We start from the raw sequence: 23,144 nt of genomic DNA on the forward strand, positions 1-23,144 counted from the left end.
TTAGTATGATTGGTTCACAGCCCTCCTCCTAAGGTAAGGAATCTGTAACTAGAAGACTCCATTAGATGAACAAGTTACTTACTTTTGGTAATGAATTATCTGGGTGATGCATATTTTAGTTTCAGATTCCTTACTGACCTACCCACCCTCCCGCTTGCAAACTGATTTCTAGCGATAGGAATTCCCCTTTGAGGGCCTTAGGTCTGGTGCACCACTTCAGTGTTCTTCATGGCTCTATGCTTTGGCATGGAAAGAAATTGACGTCAGCACGGCGAGACAATGCCTATATTCAACCCCAACGTCATCACGGCGACCACAAAGCCAACGATGGACGTGGAATTGACCGACACCACCTAACAAGGGTACAGCTCTCCAGATCCAGTCTGATGCCTGTGGGAAATTCTAAGGTAAGGAATCTGCAACAAGAATATGTCTCTACCCGATAATTGGTTACCGAAGGTAAGTAACTTGTTCTTTTATTAGAAAGATAATTTTGGTAATGTCTGACAGCTTTGGAAGGAGAGACATCCAGCAGTCCAAAAAATGTATATTATTTTATTTTTGCCAAACCAGTCTTTCAGTCATTGGCCCCATTGCTAACTTTGACTATTAGCATCAGGACAGCAGTACTTTTCTTGTATCATGTGTTATCAGCCTAATGGGAGCTAAATACAGTCTAACATCAGTGAAAAGATATTCATTGACTCAAAAGGAGCAGCTAGCTACTGATTTAACGCCAAATGTAATAATTTTCAAAGGACTGACTAAATGTATTTATAAACCATCAAAAATAAAATTTTAAACTGTCTTTTAGTGATTCCTCCTCGTGCTTTCCTTAAAATATGAAACAAAGCAAATTAAACTCTAAAAGTCTAAATAGGAAAGAATTCCTTAACAAGAGAAGGAGCAAAACAGAATACAGGTGGGCCTGTGCTCCTCAGGTCATGCAGTTGACAAAATCGTAACCAATGTTGAGCATAAAAATGTCTATCATTAACCATTTTTTAATATTCAGTACAATGCATTTTCCATACACTACACCGTTGCCATTAAAAATGGGGTACTTGAAAACTGATTGCACAGATGACCACTTCCATGCCCCCTTGTCTTTTCTATTGCATGGATTCTCAAGACTGGGTTTTATTTATTTGTATTTTATTTTAGCTCTTTCTACAGCACAGATTTAAGTTTTGGGTACAGCTGAACGTTTTAAAGTTAACCTTTCTTTACAGTAGAAGCATAAAAAAATGTGTGTGTGTTGAAATCGAGTAAAATATAACTGCAAAAACCATGTGATGACAAGGTAAGATATGGTGACATAGAAGAGAGTAGTGCTATTTTTGACTTACACATGAAATGTTTTCTATTATGTTTTGCACATTCGCAATTTGAGTAATCATGAGTGACAATAGTTCTAAGGGAAACTGCATTTTGTTAATGCAAACACATCTCATACAAGTAACTATTGCAATTGTTTTGATGATTCAAAATTGAAAACAGTGAATTTGGTAGCCTGTTTGTTTGGCTCCAATCATACAATTATAGGTATATGTTGTTCTAAATCATACAGTTTTAGGTATGCCTCCCGCTCTGTGGTCATTTGTATGTTAGTCAAGGATTTTGAAGGAAGCTATTACAAACATTCTTCTAAGGTTTTGATCAAGCAGTTAGTTTTAGTCCTCTTGAAATGTGTTTGTACTGTGTTAAAATGAATTTTTAAATATATTTCTTGTTTATTTTCTAGAATTCAGACCTTGTTGAAATGGGTTAATGATTCTGCAAGAGTTGCATCAATGAAGCAAAGTGGCCGAATCAGCAACATTTGCCCGAATAGTTCAAACACGGAGTATGGCCTTTTAATGCCCTCGCCATCTCATTTGCACTGTGTATCAACAATTTTATGGCATAGCTATGAGCTTCCTGTTGAGTATGATCTGCCCTCTTTACTGAACAGAGACCTTTTTGAGTAAGTAATGTTTCTATACTTAGTAGTCCAGTCTGTGCCTAATTGTATTTTAGTTCAGTCATTTAACTGTAGTTAGTCTACAGATTCTGAGCACCTTGCACCTAGTCTATGCCTACACATTCAAAAGTGAGACCTTGTAAAGCCAGCATTGAAGACACTTGACTAGCTGTCAGTAGAAGAGAGAATCAAGTTAAAAGTCACTGTAAGGTCATAAAGCAAATATTACCCCATATCATACAAACTAGAAATCTCTGCTTAGCTATATTTCATTTAATCCAATTAAACACATTTCTAAGAATGCTCTGAACTCAATACTAAGGGAAAAAACTAACTGTTTCTACTTCAGAGGGAACTCCTAAAACTTAACTATTCTGAATAGCATTTGGCTAAACCACAGAATTGATAGCTTTGAATGAGAAATATATGATGTGGCTCATGCCCTGTAGGCAATTGGACTCCTGCAATTTCACAGTACTGGACCTTGAATAGGGAATGTGCAGTGCTCAGGAGTATCTGTCAGGTGACATCAGTGCTGTGTAATTTGTCTAAATGTTTGTCATTTGAGAAGGTCCTCATTTTGGAAAGGATGGATATAATTTTGACTTAAAGAAATCTCATTGAGTGTTCACTCCATTTGTGGCAGGAATCACACCTCTGTTTCTCTTTGAGACATATGAGAACCTTTAATTGTACTTTATACTCTTCCCCTTGAATTGGTCTCGGCAGTAGATTATTTCAAGAAATGTCTCATTTTTAATCTTCTGAGTTCTCTTTCCCCTCTTCAGCTCATTATTGAATTCATGATTCTTTTCTTTACAAGCATACTTTTATGTTCTATGTATATCAAATTTGTTTTGTACTGTGGCACATGTCTAAGATACTGGAAAACTTGCCAGAAAGAAGGGTGTAAAGGCAAAAAGGGACCTAGGAGGAGCAGAAGAAAATTGGAAGAAGCCAAAGAAACATTCTTAGGGTTATCTTGGAGAATAATGTGTAGACTTTCAGAATTAATAGTTAAAGCATATTTTGTATGTATTTTTGTATAACTTTTGGATCAGGATTTAGTTATTTCCAGGGTGTAGAATCTTGGTAAAAGAAATGTTCATGTTATCTTTCTACTGTTAGGACGTTTACTCAGGAATAATTACAGGGTCTTACGCTGTTAACCAATAGCAGATGGTTTTATTTTGAACAGTACTTTGTGTAGGAGTCCTGTTAATAAGAAAGTCTGATTCAAAATGCGGAGAACTTATTTAATTTTATTTGTAGTAATTACTAAAATCTTAAATTATATCTTGTAGCCGGATAGTAACTTTAACATTTCCACAGTGTAGTTAATATCTGAGAATCTACTCCTCTGTTGGGTACTGCTTTGCTAAATGTGATATTGTCAAAAGTCTAACTGGCATCACTTAGGAGCAATTTTGTGAGCTTTTTCTTGAAAACAAGTCAGAAAATCAAGGACAACATGTTTTTGCTTCCCTTTAAGTTTTCTGCCCATGACACATCTTAAATGAAATCATTTTAAGTACTACAGCTTTGTGGAAATATGCCTGTCAAAGATTCCCACTTGTAGTTTATAGGGTTCTTTGGGTCAAGGCCACACTGCAAAACCCTGATGGCTAAACATTATGATTTCTCAGGCATTTATAACTAAAATAATGTAAGTTGCTATAAATAGCAAGCATTTCTATAAAAAAAAATGTTATCATTCTAGAAAGGAGGAGTCAAACCTACCAGGATGCAGATCAGTGATCTATGGGTTGTACATAGGTCTTAGCATTTAGTACTTGACACACACATTTAGCTTTTCAGAAAGGGAGCACAAAAGGAAGATCCTCTTGAATTTCTCTTGGTTGTAAGCTTTTTAAAAATCAGCTTACCTGAACTCAACATAATCTGATACTTACACTTCTTATTGATTTTCAGTAGAAAAGGTTGTCCTGTGGTACGTTTTCATTTAACCGTAGAAGTAGTCTCATCATTGGAGAAGATCCCAAGTCACTGTAGTATGCCCTCGTGGCAGGTATGGTGGGATGACAGAGTCTATACCCACATCATTTACTTGTATCTTGATCCTGGTGTGACATCCCTTCCTGCAGTGCTTTAAAGGGTTATGTTGCATTCAGATTATCTAGAATATTGTTTTTTCTGAAAGTTTGAGTAGATTATTTTATCACTTTTTTAAAAACCCTATCATTGACCTCCACTTGTATCAGTTTGTAGTATGAAGATTTCAGATGGTATATTGAGGTCGTTTTTCAAAGTTGCAGCAGGTTTTTTCTCATAGAGCTTCAGTTACAGCGTGGAGAAACATGATTGATTGCCCTCCCTTCTTCACAGACCTAAGGCAAGTCATATAGAACTGGGTTATGCACTGCTGTCTCCATCCACTTTCTGCCTTTCTTCCTGTGGGTCTTTAAAGACCACCAGACATCAAATGATCTTTGCTTTGCTCAGCAGTGGCTTAAAGCAACAGCCCTCAACGTGGGAGGGGGAAGGGGAGTCAAGGCAAGAGGGATGTAGTGTGGGAGGAAGGACATAAGGAAAATGTTTAAATATATGGAGCGAGGGAGGTAACCAGGAGGAGGTGAAGAAGGACGGTAGGACAGCATCTTTTTGTTTTTACAGAGTCAGGCTGCTGGGACATGTGTACTAAGGCCTGGTGTGGCAGGGCTTGTGTGTGCTGATGATAAAACAAGACCTGCAAGATAGGCCTGACTGCATGTAAACATGACTGTGTTTAACAATAGAGAATGTTTAGGCTAATGGCCAAGAAAAATGCAATACCTCTTTGAATAGTGAAGCTGACAAATGTGTGCTCAGTCACCATGTTTTCAGTTTAGAAGTGCTATAACTTTTCACTTCTCTGGTGTGCGTGTTGTAATCTCAACTGCGTGGGAAGATGACCTTCAACAGATAGTTCTTTGAAGGAAGACGGAAAAGTAGCATTACTTCACATTCTACTGCAAGGGGGCTTTGTTTGCACATTTTTGTAGCTTAACAGGAGTTGAGCACAAGTGACGTCTCCTCATTCCCTAACACACCATTAGGAATAAAGGAATGTAAGGTACTGTTGCAGGGGCAGGGTTAGACACATTGGTCGGTTACTCAGGGGAGATGCTGAAAGGCTGAATTCCAACTGCTGACCCATTGACAGCATAAAGCATCCTGAGAGTCCTATTCACAGCTTAGTATATGACAACTTGGTGAATATATACAGTCATTTGGGTATGATGGCTTAAACCATTATAGGCACATTGGGTAGCAGATTGATTAGTAGGGAAGAGATGTGATGAAATGTGATAGCGGCTTTGTAAGGATATGCACCCTTGGCATGGTTACCCCCTAACTTTTTGCCTTTGCTGATGCTAAGTTTTGATTGAAAGTGTGCTGGGACCCTGCTAACCAGGCCCCAGCACCAGTGTTCTTTCCCTAAACTGTACCTTCGCTTCCACAATTGGCACAGCCTTGGCACTCAGATAAGTCCCTTGTAACTGGTACCCCTGGTACCAAGGGCCCTTATGCTAGGGAAGGTCTCTAAGGGCTGTAGTATGTCTCATGCCACCCTGGGGACCCCTCACTCAGCACATGCACACTGCCTCACAACTTGTGTGTGCTGGTGGGGAGAAAATGACCAAGTTGACATGGCACTCCCCTCAGAGTACCATGCCAACCTCACACTGCCTATGGCATAGGTAAGTCACCCCTGTAGCAAGCCTTACAGCCCTAAGGCAGGGTGCACTATACAACAGGTGAGGGAATATGTGCAAGAACACTATGCCCCTACAGTGTCTAGCAAAACCTTAGACATTGTAAGTGCAGGGTAGCCAAAACAGTATATGTTCTGGGAGTTTGTCAAACACCAACTCCACAGTTCCATAATTGCTACACTGAAAACTGGAAGTTTGGTATCAAACTTCTGAGCACAATAAATGCACACGGATGCCAGTGTGCAATTTATTGTAACATACACCCAGAGGGCATCTTAGAGATGCCCCCCGAATACCAATCTGACTTCTAGAGTAGGCTGACCGGTTTCTGCCAGCCTGCCACACACCGGACATGTTGCTGGCCACATGGGGAGAGTGCCTTTGTCACTTTGTGGCCAGGAACAAAGCCTGTACTGGGTGGAGGTGCTTCACACCTCCCACTGCAGGAACTATAACACCTTGCAGTGAGCCTCAAAGGGTCACCCCTTTTGTTATGGCACCCCAGGGCATCCCAGCTAGTGGAGATGCCCACCCCTCCGGCCACTGCACCCACTTTTGGCAGTAAGGCTGGAGGAGATAATAAGAAAAACAAGGAGGAGTCACCCACCAGTCAGGACAGCCCCTAAGGTGTCCTGAGCTAAGGTGACCCCTGCCATTAGAAATCCTCCATCTTAGTTTTGGAGGATTCCCCCAATAAGATTAGGGATGTCCCCCCCCCCCCCCCCCCTCCTCACAGGGAGGAGGCACAAAGAGGACAGTAGTCATTGGCTACTGTCCTCCCAGACCTAAACACACCCCTAAATTTAGTATTTAGGGGCACCCCAGATCCCAGGAAATCTGATTCCTGCAACCTGAAGAAACAAGAAGGACTGCTGACCTACAAGCCTGCAGAGAAGACGGACGACAACAGCTGCTTTGGCCCCAGCCCTACCGGCCTATCTGCAACTTCTAAAACCTGCAACCAGCGACGCATCCGACTGGGAACAGCGACGACTGCCCTGGACTAAAGGACCAAGAAACTCCCATGAGCAGCGGCCCTGTTCAAAACCAGCTATTTCTTTGCAACAAAGAAGCAACTTTGAAAGACTTCATTTTTCCCGCCGGAAGCGTGAGGCTTCCTACTCTGCACCCAATGCCCCCGTCTCAAGATCCAGAGAACAAACACCACAGAGAGGACTCCCTGGCGACTGCGAGCCTGTGAGTAGCCTGAAATGACCCCCCTGAGTCCCAACAGCGACGCCTGCTGAGAGAATCCAGAGGCTCCCCCTGACCGCGACTGCCTGTAACAAGGGACCCGACGCCTGGAACCAGCACTGCACCCGCAGCCTCCAGGACCTGGAGGAACCGAACCTCAGCGCAGAAGTGACTCCAGGCGACCCTCTGCCTAGCCCAGGTGGTGGCTGTCCCGAGAAGCCCCCCACCCCCGTGCCAGCCTGCACCCCTCCATTGTTTCCTACCTGAAACCCGAAGCCTGCTTTGCACACTGCACCCAGCCGCCCCTGTGCCACTGAGGGTGTGTTTTGAGTGCCTGTTTGTATCCTCCCTCTCCCCCCGTGCTCTACAAAACCCCCCTTGTCTACTCCCTGAGGACACAGGTACTTATCAGACGGGAACCGGAGCACCCCTGTTCTCCATAGGTGCCTATGTGTTTTGGGCCCTCCTTTGACCTCTGCATCTGACCGGCCCTGTGTTGCTGGTGCGGTGACTTTGGGGTTGCCTTGAACCCCCAACAGTGGGCTGCCTATGCCCAGGAGACTGACTGTGTAAGTGCTTTAATTACCAGAAATACTTAAACAAACTTACCTCCCCCAGGAACTGTTGATTTTTGCACAGTGTACACTTTTAAAATAGCTTATTGCCATTTTAACCTACACTGTGTGTATTATTGTTTTAAATCAAAGTTCCCTACCTACCTGTGTGAAGTACCTTGCATTTTATGTACTTACCTCAAACCTTGAATCTTGTGGTTCTAAAATAAATTATGAAAAGATATTTTTCTATACAAAAACTATTAGCCTGGAGTTAAGTCTTTGAGTGCGTGTTCCTCATTTATTGCCTGTGTGTACAACAAATGCTTAACACTACCCTCTGATAAGCCTACTGCTCGACCACACTACCACAAAATAGAGCATTAGTATTATCTAATTTTGCCACTATCAACCTCTAAGGGGAACCCTTGGGCTCTGTGCACACTATCTCTCACTTTGAGATAGTGTATACGGAGCCAACTTCCTACAACCGTTAAGTTGATTTGGTGTTTAGTTGGGTCTGTGAATGTTTTTTTTTTTTTTTTTTTACATTAATCTCATGTTCCCAAAAGCTATGTGTCCTTAGTGATCGTTTCCTGAACTATAAACTGACATGTTACCATGAATAAACCAGCCTGCAACCAGGGAAATTAAATGTATGTATATAGTATATATGTAGGTGCGCACAGTATATAATATGCTTTTTATTACCATTGTTGAGTGTGGGGAGGGACCATGACTCAACAGATGCGATTTTTGAAAGGGGCATGATTCCCCTCCCCACCCTCAAGTCATTGCCCTCCCCACACATCAGTGTATCAGTGATAGTAAACATCATTGCCCACTCTGCACATCTGCATATTTACTGTGTGTATGTGTGTGTGTGTGTATGTGTATATATGTGTGTATATATATGTTCGATGGCATGTGTAGCTGCAGATACACATGCTGTGCACATCCCGCCATCTGGTGTTGGGCTCGGAGTGTTACAAGTTGTTTTTCTTCTAAGAAGTCTTTTTTCGAGTCACGAGACCGAGGGACTCCTCCCATTTCGACTCCATTGCGCATGGGCGTCGACTCCATCTTAGATTGTTTTTTTTCCGCCATCCGGTTCGGACGTGTTCCTTTTCGCTCCGTGTTTCGGGTCGGAAAGTTAGTTAGAATCTCTGAAAAATCGTCGGTATTGTTTGCGTTCGGTATCGGGTTAGTTACAACAGATCGACACCGAATTAAGAAGAGCTCTGGTGGCCCTTCGGGGTTTTTTTCCATCCCCGTCGGGGTCTGGTCGGCCCGGCCACGTGTCTCTTCCAGGCTGATGGAACGGACCCCATTCCGCTTCTGTCCAAAATGCCATAACAAGTATCCATATACAGATCAACATCTGGTCTGTAACTTGTGTTTGTCACCAGAACACAAGGAGGATACTTGTGAGGCCTGTCGAGCGTTTCGGTCCAGGAAGACACTCAGGGACCGAAGAGCAAGAAGACTGCAAATGGCGTCGGCGCCGACAGGACAAGAGCGTTTCGAGGAGGAGCAAGAAACATTCTCCACCCAGGAGTCGGACTCTGAGGAGATCGATCCCGAGGAAATACCGAAAACCGTGAGTAAGACGTTGAAACCAAGAACTCACGAGAAAAGCGCTAAGGCCCAGGGGACGCCACCGCCAACAGGCCATGGCTTAACCCGAAAAATAGGTGACCGTTCATCGGCACCGAAAAAGGGCGAGCTGGTGTTGGATGTCATCCGACTCCAGTCGAGATACAGGCACACAGCAATCTCGGGCCCGAGATAGTGGCTCAGAGAAGATTCGGCACCGAGACAGCGGCACCGAAACGGGTCGGCACCAAGAGAGCACGACAGCGAAAGTAATAAAGGTTTCGTCGGAGCCGAAAAAAGCAGCAGAAAAGGTTTTGGTACCGAAATATCCGGCCTCGGACCGAAAACAAGTTCCTACACTGAGGAACAAGGACTGTCCACACAAATGAAGACACATAGATTTGTACAGGAATTACAGACAATAGAGCCAGATCACACACAAAGACGGCTCTTTATTCAAAAAGATACAGGGAAGATCAGCACTCTTCCTCCACTCAAAATGAAACTCAAGCTTGCCTTCCAAGACAAGGACAAACAGCCACACGCAAAGGTGGCTAAACAAGTAACACCGCCACCATCCCCACATCACTCTCCGCAACCATGACCGGTAGCCACTCCACCAATGATGCAATCCCCAACTCATACAGGAATGAGTCAAGATGACCCTGACGCATGGGACCTTTATGACGCACCAGTGTAAGATAATAGGCCAGAATGCTATCCAGCTAAACCATCGCCACCAGAGGATAGTACAGGCTACGCACAGGTGGTGTCAAGAGCAGCGGCATTTCATAATGTCAGCCTTCATTCAGAGCCCATTGAAGACGACTTTCTTTTTAATACACTGTCGTCCACACACAGCCAATATCAGAGTCTTCCTATGCTACCCGGAATGCTAAAACACTCCAAACAAGTGTTTGAGGAGCCTGTTAAAGGGAGAGCCATTACTCCAAGAGTAGATAAAAAATATAAACCGCCACCAACAGACCCAGTGTACATTACACAACAGCTAACACCAGACTCTGTTGTAGTGGGAGCAGCGCGCAAAAGAGCCAACTCTCATACTTCAGGAGATACACCACCTCCAGATAAAGAAAGTCGAAAATTCGATGCTGCAGGCAAAAGGGTGGCGGCACAGGCAGCAAACCAGTGGCGTATTGCAAATTTGCAAGCTTTGCTAGCCAGATATGATAGGGCCCATTGGGATGAGATGCAACACCTTATTGAACATTTACCCAAGAAGTTCCAAAAAAGAGCGCAGCAAGTAGTAGAAGAAGGACAGAGTATCTCCAATAATCAGATACGGTCAGCAATGGATGCTGCAGACACAGCTGCTAGAACTGTCAACACAGCAGTAACAATAAGGAGATATGCATGGCTGCGTACATCAGGATTTAAACCAGAGATACAGCAAGCTGTGCTGAATATGCCATTCAACGGACAGCAGTTGTTTGGGCCGGAGGTGGACACTGCGATCGAAAAACTTAAGAAAGACACTGACACAGCCAAAGCCATGGGCGCACTCTACTCCCCACAGAGCAGAGGCACATTTCGAAAGACACAATTTCGAGGGGGTTTTCGAGGGCAAACCACAGAAGCCACAACCTCACAAACAAAGCCCACTTACCAGAGCCAGTATCAGCGGGGAGGTTTTCGGGGGCAATATAGAGGGGGACAATTTCAAAGGAATAGAGGAAAGTTCCAAAGTCCCAAAACTCCTCCAAACAAGCAGTGACTTCAAGGTCACAAATCCCCAACACATAACACCTGTGGGGGGGAGACTAACCAAGTTTTACAAACATTGGGAGGAAATAACAACAGACACTTGGGTCTTAGCAATTATCCAGCATGGTTATTGCATAGAATTTCTCAAATTCCCTCCAAACATCCCACCGAAAACACACAATATGTCAAAACAACATATAGATCTTCTAGGACTAGAAGTTCAGGCATTGCTACAGAAAGAAGCAATAGAGTTAGTACCAAAACAACAAATAAACACAGGAGTTTACTCCCTGTACTTTCTGATACCCAAAAAAGACAAGAGTCTGAGACCTATACTAGATCTCAGAACATTAAATACCTACATCAAATCAGATCACTTTCACATGGTTCAATCAATCAGATAATTTATAAAGCGCACTATATACCCGTCAGGGTTTCGAGGCGCTGGGGGGGGGGGGGGGGGGGCTGCTAGCGTTCGAAGAGCCAAGTCTTGAGGAGTCTCCTGAAGGTGAGGAGGTCCTGGGTCTGGCGAAGAGAGGTGGGGAGAGAGTTCCAGGTCTTGGCGGCGAGGAAGGAGAAGGATCTGCCGCCGGAGGTCTTGCGCTGGATTCGGGGGACGATGGCGAGGGCGAGGTTGGCAGAGCGGAGTTGACGTGTGGGGATGTAAAAGTTGAGTCTGGTGTTGAGGTAGGTGGGTCCGGTGTTGTGTAGAGCCTTGTGGGCGTGGATGAGGAGTTTGAAGGTGATCCTTTTTTCCACGGGGAGCCAGTGGAGGTCCTTCAGGTGGGGGGAGATGTGACATCGGCGGGGCATGTCGAGGATCAGGCGGGCGGATGCATTCTGGATGCGCTGGAGTCGTTTGATGTCTTTCGTTGGGATGCCTGTGTAGAGTGCGTTGCCGTAGTCAAGTCTGCTACTGACGAGGGCTTGAGTCACCGTCTTTCTGGTTCCTGTTGGAATCCACTTAAAGATTCTGCGGAGCATGCGGAGGGTGTTGAAACAAGAAGAGGAGACGGCGTTGACTTGTTTGGACATGGTGAGATCGGAGTCGAGGATGAAGCCGAGATTTCTTGCGTGGTTGGCTGGGGTGGGTGGGGGTCCGAGGGCAGTGGGCCACCAGGAGTCGTTTCAGGCCGAGGGGGTGCGTCCGAGGATGAGGACTTCCGTCTTGTCGGAGTTGAGCTTCAGGCGGCTATTGTTCATCCACTCGGCGATGGTTTTCAGTCCCTTGTGGAGGTTGGTTTTGGCGGTGAGCGGATCTTTGGTCAGGGAGAGGATGAGCTGGGTGTCGTCGGCGTAGGAGATGATGCTGAGGTTGTGTTGACGGGCCAGTTGTGCGAGGGGGGCCATGTAGACGTTGAACAACGTTGGGCTCAGAGAGGAGCCTTGGGGAACGCCGCACATGAGGTTGGTGGCTTTGGAGCGGAAGGGGGAGAGTCGGACTCTCTGGATTCTGTCGGAGAGGAAGGATGAGATCCAGTTGAGGGCTTTGTCTTGGATGCCGGCTTCGTGGAGACGGGCCAGTAGGGTGCGGTGGCAGACTGTGTCGAAAGCGGCTGATAGGTCGAGGAGGATGAGGGCTGAGGTTTCGCCGTTGTCCATTTGTTGTCTGATGTCATCTATGGCGGCGAGGAGTGCGGTCTCAGTGCTGTGGTTTCGTCTGAATCCAGATTGAGGGGTCTAGGATGGAGTTGTCTTCTAGGAAGTGGGCGAGCTGTGTGTTGGCGATCTTCTCGATGACTTTCGCTGGAAAAGGGAGGAGAGAGATCGGACGGAAGTTTTTGAGATCGTTTGTGTCAGCCTTGGGTTTCTTGAGGAGGGGTTGGATTTCTGCGTGCTTCCAGCTGTCCGGGAAGGTGGCGGTGTTGAAGGAGAGGTTGATGATCTTGCGGAGTTTGGGGGCGATGGTGGCGTCGGCTTTGTTGAATACGTGATGTGGGCACGGGTCCGTGGGAGAGCCTGAGTGGATGGAATTCATGGTTGTTAGGGTTTCGGCGGCGTCTACTTGGGTCCAGGCGGTGAGGCGGTAGGGGGGGGGGAGGAGTCGTCGGGGTGGGGTCTGGCGGAGGTGTGGTGTTGAAGCTGTCGTGGATGGCTGAGATTTTCTGGTGGAAGAAGGTGGAGAGGTCGTCGCAGAGTTTTTGGGAGGGAGGGACGTCGTTGATGTTGGCGTTAGGGTTGGAGAGTTCCTTCACGATGCCGAAGAGTTCTTTGCAGTCGTGGGCGTTGTTGAGGCGTTCTGTGAAATGGGCGCGCTTGGCGAGTCGGATCCTTTGGTGGTGATCACGGTTGGCGTCCTTGAGGGTAGCAAGGTTGTCTGGTGTGCGCTCGAGGATCCATTTCTTCTTGAGTTTCTGGCAGGTGCGTTTGGAGGTGGTCAGTTCGTCTGTGAACCAGGCTGTTTTTTTCTTTCCTTGGTTGGCGTTGGGTTTCTTGAGTGGAGCTAAGGTGTTGGCGCAGTCGAGGATCCATTGACGGAGGTTGATGGCGGCGGCGCTCGGGTCGGTGGAGTCGGGTGGTGGGTTTTTGGCGAGGGTGCTGGTTAGGTGGTCTTCGGTGACTTTTCCCCAGCGGCGGTGAGGCGGTAGGGGGATGCGGTGGTGTTCGGTGTTTTTCTTGAAGGTAAAGTGGACGCAGTGATGGTCGGTCCAGTGGAGTTCGGAGGTGTGGCTGAAAGAGATGTGGTTGCTTGAGGTGAAGAGGGGGTCAAGTGTGTGTCCGGCGATGTGGGTGGGAGTGTTGACCAGTTGGCGGAGTCCGAGGTTGAGGAGGTTGGTGGTCAGTGATGCGGTGTTGGCGTTGTTGTTATTTTCCAGGTGGAAGTTCAGATCTCCGAGGAGGATGTAGTCTGGAGAGGCGAGGGCGTGGGTGCTTGCGAGGTCGGAGACGGTGTCGCTGAAGGGGGCTCTTGGTCCTGGAGGGCGGTATATGAGGGTACCTCTGAGGGTCGTGTTGGGGTCCGTGTGAATCTGGAAGTGGAGGTGTTCGGCTGTCTTGAGAGTGTCGTCCGTGTGGGTGTGGATCTTGAGGGTAGATTTGTGGGCGATGGCTATTCCTCCGCCGACTCCGTTGGTTCGATCTCTTCTGGTGATCTTGTATCCGTCCGGTATGGCGATGGCGATGTCAGGGGCCGAAGAGTCGTTCCACCAGGTTTCGGTCAGGAAGGCCACGTCTGGGGCGGTGGTGTCGAGCAAGTCCCAGAGTTCGATGGCGTGTTTTCGTGCGGAGCGTGTGTTGATGAGGATGCAGTGCAGTTGGTTTGCGTTGGTTGTTGCTGGCTTCGATGTTCTGTTGCAGGAGAAGTTGCAGGTGCGGCAGGAAAAAGGTCCTTTGGTGTGCTTCGGGGTGGCCAGGAAGCACTCTGTGGAGGGGCCGGGGTTGAGGGCGAGGAGATCGATGACAGAGTATCGGAAGCCGGAGTTGCGGGGGGCGTGAGTACCAGGGGGGGTGGCGCTGGGCGCGGTCCAGGCGAGGACGGGCGCAGACGGGCTTGCCTCTGGCGCGCCTCCGGCGCGCCCTCTGCGCGGACGCGCTGTGCCAGCCATTAGGAAGGGAGGGGGGAGGGAGGAGCAGCTGGGAGGCGGGAGGGAGCGGCGAATGGGGGCGTGAGGGGGGCGGGGCCGCAGGGAGGCAGCGGCTGGGAGCGGAGAGCGAGGGGGAGCGCACAAGGGGCGAAAGCACCAAAACAAGGCACAAAAAAGTCGGGCACAATTTCCAAAAACAGACACAATAAGAAAGCAGTCACAGAAATACACTAATGGCACAGAATACTATCGGGGACACAGCAATCAGAGGGGCACAACGGGGGCAGAAGCGCAGGAGGCGAGGCGCTTGAAAACAGAAAAAACGCACTACAGGGCGGCGAAAAGTGGCACAATCAGAAGGGGCACGGCGGGGGCAGAAGCGCAAGAGGCAAGGTGCTGAAAAGAGAAAACCACTTACAGGGCGGCGGAAAAAACGGCACACGGGTCAAGTGAAGCCTCGAACACGCTAGCAGCAGTGTGGGCGGGGGTCAGAGGCAGGAGACAGCAGGTTGGTGCTGCGGACGTGGGGGGCGAGCTCTAGACCTAAAACAGGTCAGAGGTCGCTCACTCGCGACGGGCAGCGCCAGCCATTAAGAAGGGAGGGAGGAGCAGCTGGGAGGTGGGAGGGAGCGGCGAATGGGGGCGCCAGGGGGGCGGGCCGCAGGGAGGCAGGGAGCGGAGAGCGAGGGGGAGCGCACAAGGGGCGAAAGCACCAAAACAAGGCACAAAAAAGTCGGGCACAATTTCCAAAAACAGACACAATAAGAAAACAGTCACAGAAATACACTAATGGCACAGAATACTATCGGGGACACAGCAATCAGAGGGGCACAACGTGGGCAGAAGCGCAGGAGGCGAGGCGCTTGAAAACGGAAAAAACGCACTACAGGACGGCGAAAAGTGGCACAATCAGAAGGGGCACGGCGGGGGCAGAAGCGCAAGAGGCAAGGCGCTGAAAAAAGAAAACCACTTACAGGGCGGCGGAAAAAACTGCACACGGGTCAAGTGAAGCCTCGAACACGCTAGCAGCAGCGTGGGCGGGGGTCAGAGGCAGGAGACAGCAGGTTGGTGCTGCGGACGTGGGGGGCGAGCTCTAGACCTAAAACATGGTTACATTACAAGACGTAATCCCACTGCTCAAACAACAAGACTACATGACAACACTAGACCTAAAGGATGCATATTTCCATATACCAATACATCCTTCACACAGAAAGTACCTAAGGTTTGTATTCCAAGGGATACATTACCAATTCAAAGTGTTGCCATTCGGAATAACAACTGCACCAAGAGTTTTTACAAAATGCCTAGCAGTAGTAGCTGCACATATCAGAAGGCAGCAAATACATGTGTTCCCGTACCTAGACGATTGGTTAATCAAAACCAACACGCTAAGACGGTGTTCACAACACACAAAATATGCCATAGAAATCCTCCACAAACTAGGTTTCTCAATCAACTACACAAAGTCACACCTTCTGCCGTGTCAAACACAGCAATACTTAGGAGCAACAATCAACACAGCAAAAGGGATTGCCACTCCAAGTCCACAAAGAGTTCACACATTTCACAATGTGATACAGACCATGTATCCAAATCAAAAGATACAAGTCAAACTGGTGATGAAACTACTAGGCATGATGTCTTCATGCATAGCCATTGTCCCAAACGCAAGGTTGCACATGCGGCCCTTACAGCAGTGCCTAGCATCACAATAGTCACAAGCACAGGGTCAGCTTCTAGATCTGGTGCTGATAGACCGCCAAACATACATCTCGCTTCAATGGTGGAACAGTATAAATTTAAACCAAGGGCGGCCTTTCCAAGACCCAGTGCCACAATACGTAATAACAACAGATGCTTCCATGATAGGGTGGGGAGCACACCTCAATCAACACAGCATCCAAGGACAATGGGACATACAGCAAAAACTGTTTCACATAAATCACTTAGAACTGTTAGCGGTATTTCTAGCGCTCAAAGCATTTCAACCCATAATAAGCCACAAACACATTCTTGTCAAAACAGACAACATGACAACAATGTATTACCTAAACATACAGGGAGGCACACACGCGACACAGTTGTCTCCTAACACAGAAAATATGGCATTGGGCGATTCACAACCACATTCGCCTAATAGCACAATTTATTCCAGGAATTCAGAACCAGTTAGCAGACAATCTCTCTCGGGATCACCAACAGATCCACGAATGGGAGATTCACCCCCAAATACTAAACACTTACTTCCAAATGTGGGGAACACCACAAATAGATCTATTTGCAACAAAGGAAAACTCAAAATGCCAAAACTTCGCATCCAGGTACCCACAAGATCAGTCTCAGGGCAATGCGTTATGGATGAGCTGGTCAGGGATATTTGCTTACGCTTTTCCCCCTCCCCTCTCCCACTCCTTCCATATCTAGTAAACAAATTGAGTCAAAACAAACTCAAACTCATACTAATAGCACCGACATGGGCAAGACAACCTTGGTACACAACACTACTAGACCTCTCAGTAGTACCTCATGTCAAACTACCAAACAGACCAGATCTGTTAACACAACACAAACAACAGATCAGACATCCAAATCCAGCATCGCTGAATCTAGCAATTTGGCTCCTGAAATCCTAGAATTCGGACACTTAGACCTCACACAAGAATGTATGGAGATCATAAGACAAGCTAGGAAACCTACCACTAGACACTGCTATGCAAATAAGTGGAAAAGATTTGTTTATTACTGCCATAATAATCAAATTCAACCCTTACACGCATCTGCCAAAGATATAGTAGGATACTTACTACAATTGCAAAAGTCAAAGCTAGCTTTCTCTTCAATAAAGATACATCTTACCGCAATTTCAGCCTACCTGCAAATTACGCACTCAACTTCATTATTTAGGATACCAGTCATAAAAGCATTTATTGAAGGCCTAAAGAGAATTATACCACCACGAACACCACCAGTTCCTTCATGGAACCTCAACATTGTCTTAACACGACTCATGGGTCCACCTTTTGAGCCCATGCACTCTTGTGAAATGCAATACTTAACATGGAAAGTTGCATTTTTGATTGCCATCACATCTCTAAGAAGAGTGAGTGAAATTCAAGCATTTACCATACAAGAACCATTTATTCAAATACACAAGCATAAAGTAGTTCTACGGACAAATCCAAAATTTTTACCAAAAGTGATCTCACCGTTCAACTTGAATCAAACGGTAGAATTACTGGTGTTCTTCCGACAGCCAGATTCTGTAGCTGAAAGAGCACTGCATACATTAGACATCAAAAGAGCACTAATGTACTACATTGACAGAACAAAACTAATTCGAAAAACAAAACAACTATTTATTGCTTTCCAAAAACCTCATACAGGGAATCCAATTTCTAAACAAGGCATTGCTAGATGGATAGTTAAGTGTATTCAAACCTGCTATCTTAAAGCAAAGAGAGAGCTGCCTATTACACGAAAGGCACACTCAACCAGAAAAAAAGGTGCTACCATGGCCTTTCTAGGAAATATTCCAATGAACGAAATATGTAAGGCAGCAACATGGTCTACGCCTCATACATTTACCAAACACTACTGTGTAGATGTGTTAACGGCACAACAAGCCACAGTAGGTCAAGCTGTACTACGAACATTATTTCAAACAACTTCAACTCCTACAGGCTGAACCACCGCTTTTGGGGAGATAACTGCTTACTAGTCTATGCACAGCATGTGTATCTGCAGCTACACATGCCATCGAACGGAAAATGTCACTTACCCAGTGTACATCTGTTCGTGGCATTAGTCGCTGCAGATTCACATGCGCCCACCCGCCTCCCCGGGAGCCTGTAGCCGTTTAGAAGTTGATCTTGAACAATTGTAAATGTATTACTTTAAACTTCATTATGTACATACGTATTCACTCCATTGCATGGGCACTATTACTAGCATACACAACTCCTACCTCACCCTCTGCGGGGAAAACAATCTAAGAGGGAGTCGACGCCCATGCGCAATGGAGTCGAAATGGGAGGAGTCCCTCGGTCTCGTGACACGAAAAAAGACTTCTTCGAAGAAAAACAACTTTTAACACTCCGAGCCCAACACCAGATGGCGAGATGTGCACAGCATGTGAATCTGCAGCGACTAATGCCACGAACAGATGTACACTGGGTAAGTGACATTTTCCATATATATATATATATATATATATATATATATATATATATCCATCCCCAAGTTTAAACACAAACTTTTAAAAATTCTGAAGTGATAGGTATAACTTACATTTTCAATTTATCTACCACCTTCAAATTTTTCTCAGTAGTGGACCTCGTTACACATACACTTTTCAGCTGGCTAACCAGACAAGGTTAACTATAACTCGCAACTCTACCATGCACTGTGTTGTGACAAACAGTGTAATTTGAGAAGTTATAAGTGTTCTTATGAATTCTATAATTTCTCATGTTATAAGGTGCATGGAAAAGGCATGAGTGAGAATTAATGCAGTGTGGCAAGTGAGGTGACAAGGCATGCTCTGAGGTGTGTGACTTATAGTAATTTGAAGGTGGTGCGTAAATTATAAATTGAACTTATAATCATAACTTTACATTTTTTAATGTTTGTGTATTTTAAGTTTGGTTTCTATAGAAATAATTCATAACATTTCTAACTATAATTATATATATATATATTTTTTAAGAAAAATGTATTTCAAATTGCAGTGTGGATTGGAGTGTCATAAAGTGAAGTGTAGTAAAGTAAAGGAGAGTGTCGTAGAGTCCAATGTCAGAGAGTGGAGTGACATGGCGTACAGTGGAGTAAAGTGCTATTCAGTCGAGTGGGGTGGTATGTCGCTTCTTGGAGTATCGTAGAGTGGAGCGACGTGTTGTAGAGTATAGTGGCGGGTCGAACAGTAGAGCTGAGTGTTGTACAGTGGAGTGTCATCTACTGGAGCGTTGTCTACCGGAGTATCATGAAATGGAGTGTGGTGGAGTGTCATCCAGTAGGATGGCGTAGAGTGTAGTGGCGTAGAGTGGCGTTCAGTGGCTTGAGTGTCATATAGTCCACTGTTGATAAGTGTAGTGTGGCAGAGAGTCTCATACAGTCTAGCCTTGTACAGTGGAGTATCATTATTTGTGAGAAAAGAGTACATGGTAGAGTAGTGAGTTATAGTAAGTGTTGTCTGGTTAGCAAGCTGAGACAAGTGTGTAACGATGTCCGCTACTTATAATAATTTGAAGGTGGTGAATAAATTGTAATTAACTATAACTTTAGAATGTTTAAAGTTTGTGCAGATTACACTTGGCTTCTGTAGGGAAAATAAGTTTTCCTAACAATAACTAAGCTGTAACCTTTGTTGTTTCATTGAATTTTAAGTTTTTTTTTTTTTTTATAAAAATGTGTTTGTGTCAAAGTGTAGAGACCAATGTCGCAAGTGGAGAGTTATGCAAGTGTCTTACATTAGTGTGGAGGAGAGGAGAGTGTTATAAAGTCCATTGTCATAGACAGGAGTGTTGTAGATTGGAATCTGGTGTTCTAGTGTATTGTACAGTGTACTGAGGTGTTGGATAGGGTAGTGGAGTGATGTCTCATGTAGAGGAGTCAATTATTGTAGACTGGAGCAGTGAGTTGTACAGTGGAATGGTGTGTTGAACAGTAGATTAGGGTGTCCTACACTGTCGTAGAGTGATTTAAAGTGCAGCTGGGTGAAATAGAGTGTGAGAGTGGAGTATTGTCAAGTGGAGAGTCATGGAATATAGTGGAGGAGTGTGTCGAGGAGTGATGAATTGTGGAGAGAGAGAAGTTGAGTAGCATGTCATTGAGTGTCATACCATTTAGTACAGTGGCAAAGAGTGGATGGGCATAGAGTGAAGTGAAGTGGCAAAGAGTGTACTACAGTTTTGTAGAGTGGAGTTGCATACAGAGGAGTAGTGGCAGACAGTGGAGCGGCATAGAGCAGAGTTTAGTACAATGGCATAAAGTGGGATAAAAGTGTAGTAGAATGGAATTAAGTACAGTAGAGTGGAGTAAAATGTCTTAGAGTGGTGTAGCATGTCGTTGACTATAGTGGCATGGAGGGGCCCAGCATAGAATCGATTTTAAGTGTCATATATTGGAGTACAGTCAAGTGTAGTGGGGTGTACAGTATTAGATATTGATGTAGAGTACATTAGAGTGGCATACAGTGTAGTTGATTTTTGTAGAGTGGTGTACAGTATCGTTTTGTACTGTTTGGTACAGATGATTGGCATACATTGTTATAGAGTACAATTTAATTGAGTGGCATAGAGTGGAGTGGCGTACAGTGGAGTACAGTGAAGTACTGTCTCAAGGTAGAGTGGAGTAAGGTGGGGTGCATTGGCATACAAAGAGTTGCATACAGTGGACTAGAGCAAAGTGTTGTACAGTGGCATACAGTATAGTAAAGTCTGGTACAGTGGGGTGAATGGGTGTAGACAGGAGTTAAAGGGTCCGAGAGTGGCAGAGTGTAGAAGAGTGAAATTGCATTGAGTAGAGTAGTGTATAAAACAGTGGAGCTGCATACAGTGTATTGTCATATAGTAGTGTAGACTGAGATAGTCTTCTGCGGTGGAGCAGAGTGGAGTGGTGTAACGTATGGAGTAAATTGAAGGGGGGTCTGATGGTAGAGTGGAGTGCTGTGTTGTATAGAAATGTTTTGTGTAATGGAATACCGTGTTGTATAGTGGAGTGTACTCGCATGGAGTGGAGTATAGAGTTGGACAGTGGAATGTATGGGGATAGATTGGAGTAGAATGTCGAGTGCCATGAAGTGTGATAAACGTTTATAGAGTGTAATGGAAAGGCGTGGAGCAGAGTGAATTAGTATACAGTGGAGTGGCTACAGTGGCGCTGCATATGGATGTATGTGAAAATTAGCAGCAATGTAGGTCATGGTATGCAGTGTAACTCAAAACAACGATTTGCGCTGCCTTGCATGTCTTCAGATTTACCAGTTAACGCTGGGCCACGCAGGGTGGCCTTGCATTCCTTTGTAAATTTGACTTAACAATTACAGTGCCCATGTGACCATTCGTGACGCAAGGTACCACAATCCAGTTATACAGTTAGGTCATAATTATATTTTGGGCCTTGTATAGCGTGATAACTTTGCAGTATATCGTGGCACATGGCGATGACAATCCAGTATATAATAGGGTAATAGCTGGGGTTTTTTTTAGAATAAAAAGGCAGCCACATTGTTTTTACTAAATTTTGGCTGTGTTTAATGACGGCCTTAGATATAGGTAAGTAGTAGCTCACTACCTAAAAAGGCACCTATAATGTTTTCTACACTTTGGCAGCGATAGGGCCTTAAATATAGGTAAGTAGTAGGTCTCTACCTATTACCGCGTTATTAAAGTGGTAATAGGTAGGGGAATTTATTGGTATTTTTTTCTATATTTTAAAATGTTTATGCCTGTGAACTGCTTTAGTTTCAGGAAATGTACTGAAATTCCCCAAAAGTACAGCAGTGACAGATGTCACTAAGTTTAAATGCCTTATAATTTAAAAAATGCTTACATTACTTAACCGCAGTACCCAAAAAGCATAATCTCTGCACTATAATGTATTATCCTGCCAAGTTTCATGTAAATCCATTCAGCCATTTTCACACTGTTAGATAGAATAGTCCATGGAAAATGTATTGGTGGAAAAAACACGTTTTGGGGCCCTCTTTTATCTTTGCACCCCCTTAACGATTAATCTAAAAAATGTACATCATCTCAAAATGTAAACAGTGCTATAGGTCTGGTAAGCTTTGTGTTGATTAGTCAAATGGGTGGAAAGGTATTTGGGAGCTAATATCTGAAGACTGCCTATCTTTAGGATTGCTAGCTATAACTACAGAGTGACAATCAGATTTTATGTGATTTCTTTATTTTTATCTATTTTATTTATGTATTTGTTTATTGGTTTACATAATCATCTGACTATAAAAGTTGTTCATGTAATAATTCTGAAACTTTACATATGCAGTCTAGTTCATTTTTTGACTTCCTACGTATGAAGCCCAAAGTGAATCATTTTTGTTATAAAAAAAAAAAAAAAAAAAAAGGTTATTTTTTTCCTTATGGGCAGGTATCGTGACTTATTCCTTTTTTTTTACCATGAGTATATAAAGAAGATGAATTTAGTTTGGCTTGTTGGGCAAAGTTTTATTTTGTGAGCCAAAGAGCGTGCAAAGAAAACTTATATAGATAAAGATGTATTCTATTTGTTATGTATGTGTTTATAGGTTTCCATTGGCATGTGACCATAAACTGCTCCTTCAATTGTTCATGTAGTAAATCTGAAACTTTACATATGCAGTCTAGTTTATTTTGTAGGCTTCCTTGCTACTTTTAGTAGGATTGTGATACAAGGTATTCCGAAGTTGCAAAACCTTTTAACTTAACATTAACTTACTCTACTTAACTGTGCCCCCTAATATTTAGTACTGTCAAATTTCATACAAATCCAGCTGATGGTTTTTACACTATGTGAAACACAAAAGTCTATAAAAAATGCTTTAGATTTGAAGCCTATTTTGGTCCTTTTTTCTTTACACCCCCTTGATCAAATGGCATAAAACTTTCAGTTCCTCCAAAATGAAAGGGGGCAGCAAGTCTGCAAAGTTCACACACATTTGACAACCGGGTGCAAAGTTATAAAGGAACAAAAATCCATATCTCTGGTCACCCACAGAATAGTTACTGCCACTCTGTGTTTTATATTTATATATATGTATACACACACACACACACAATTCAATCCAAATACAACACTCACTCAAGGAAGTGGAGCTAGTAGTTTACTGCTGCGCAAACATTATGCCTTTTGCCAGACAGGCGGGCTTGTTATG

At 44.8% G+C, this 23,144-nt stretch overlaps 1 protein-coding gene across 4 annotated transcripts in view; it reads left to right on the plus strand.

The window, feature by feature from the left end:
• The window catches only part of BIRC6 (baculoviral IAP repeat containing 6), a 1,722,273-nt gene that overhangs the window by 1,269,183 nt on the left and 429,946 nt on the right, over positions 1-23,144 (plus strand). For all 4 annotated transcript variants that reach the window (XM_069234691.1, XM_069234693.1, XM_069234692.1 and 1 more), the window contains one exon: positions 1,745-1,966. In XM_069234691.1, the coding sequence (XP_069090792.1) occupies positions 1,745-1,966 (222 nt within the window). The remainder of the gene's footprint in view (positions 1-1,744; positions 1,967-23,144) is intronic.

This window comes from Pleurodeles waltl, chromosome 5 (genome assembly GCF_031143425.1).
Source record: "Pleurodeles waltl isolate 20211129_DDA chromosome 5, aPleWal1.hap1.20221129, whole genome shotgun sequence".
Taxonomy (NCBI): domain Eukaryota; kingdom Metazoa; phylum Chordata; class Amphibia; order Caudata; family Salamandridae; genus Pleurodeles; species Pleurodeles waltl.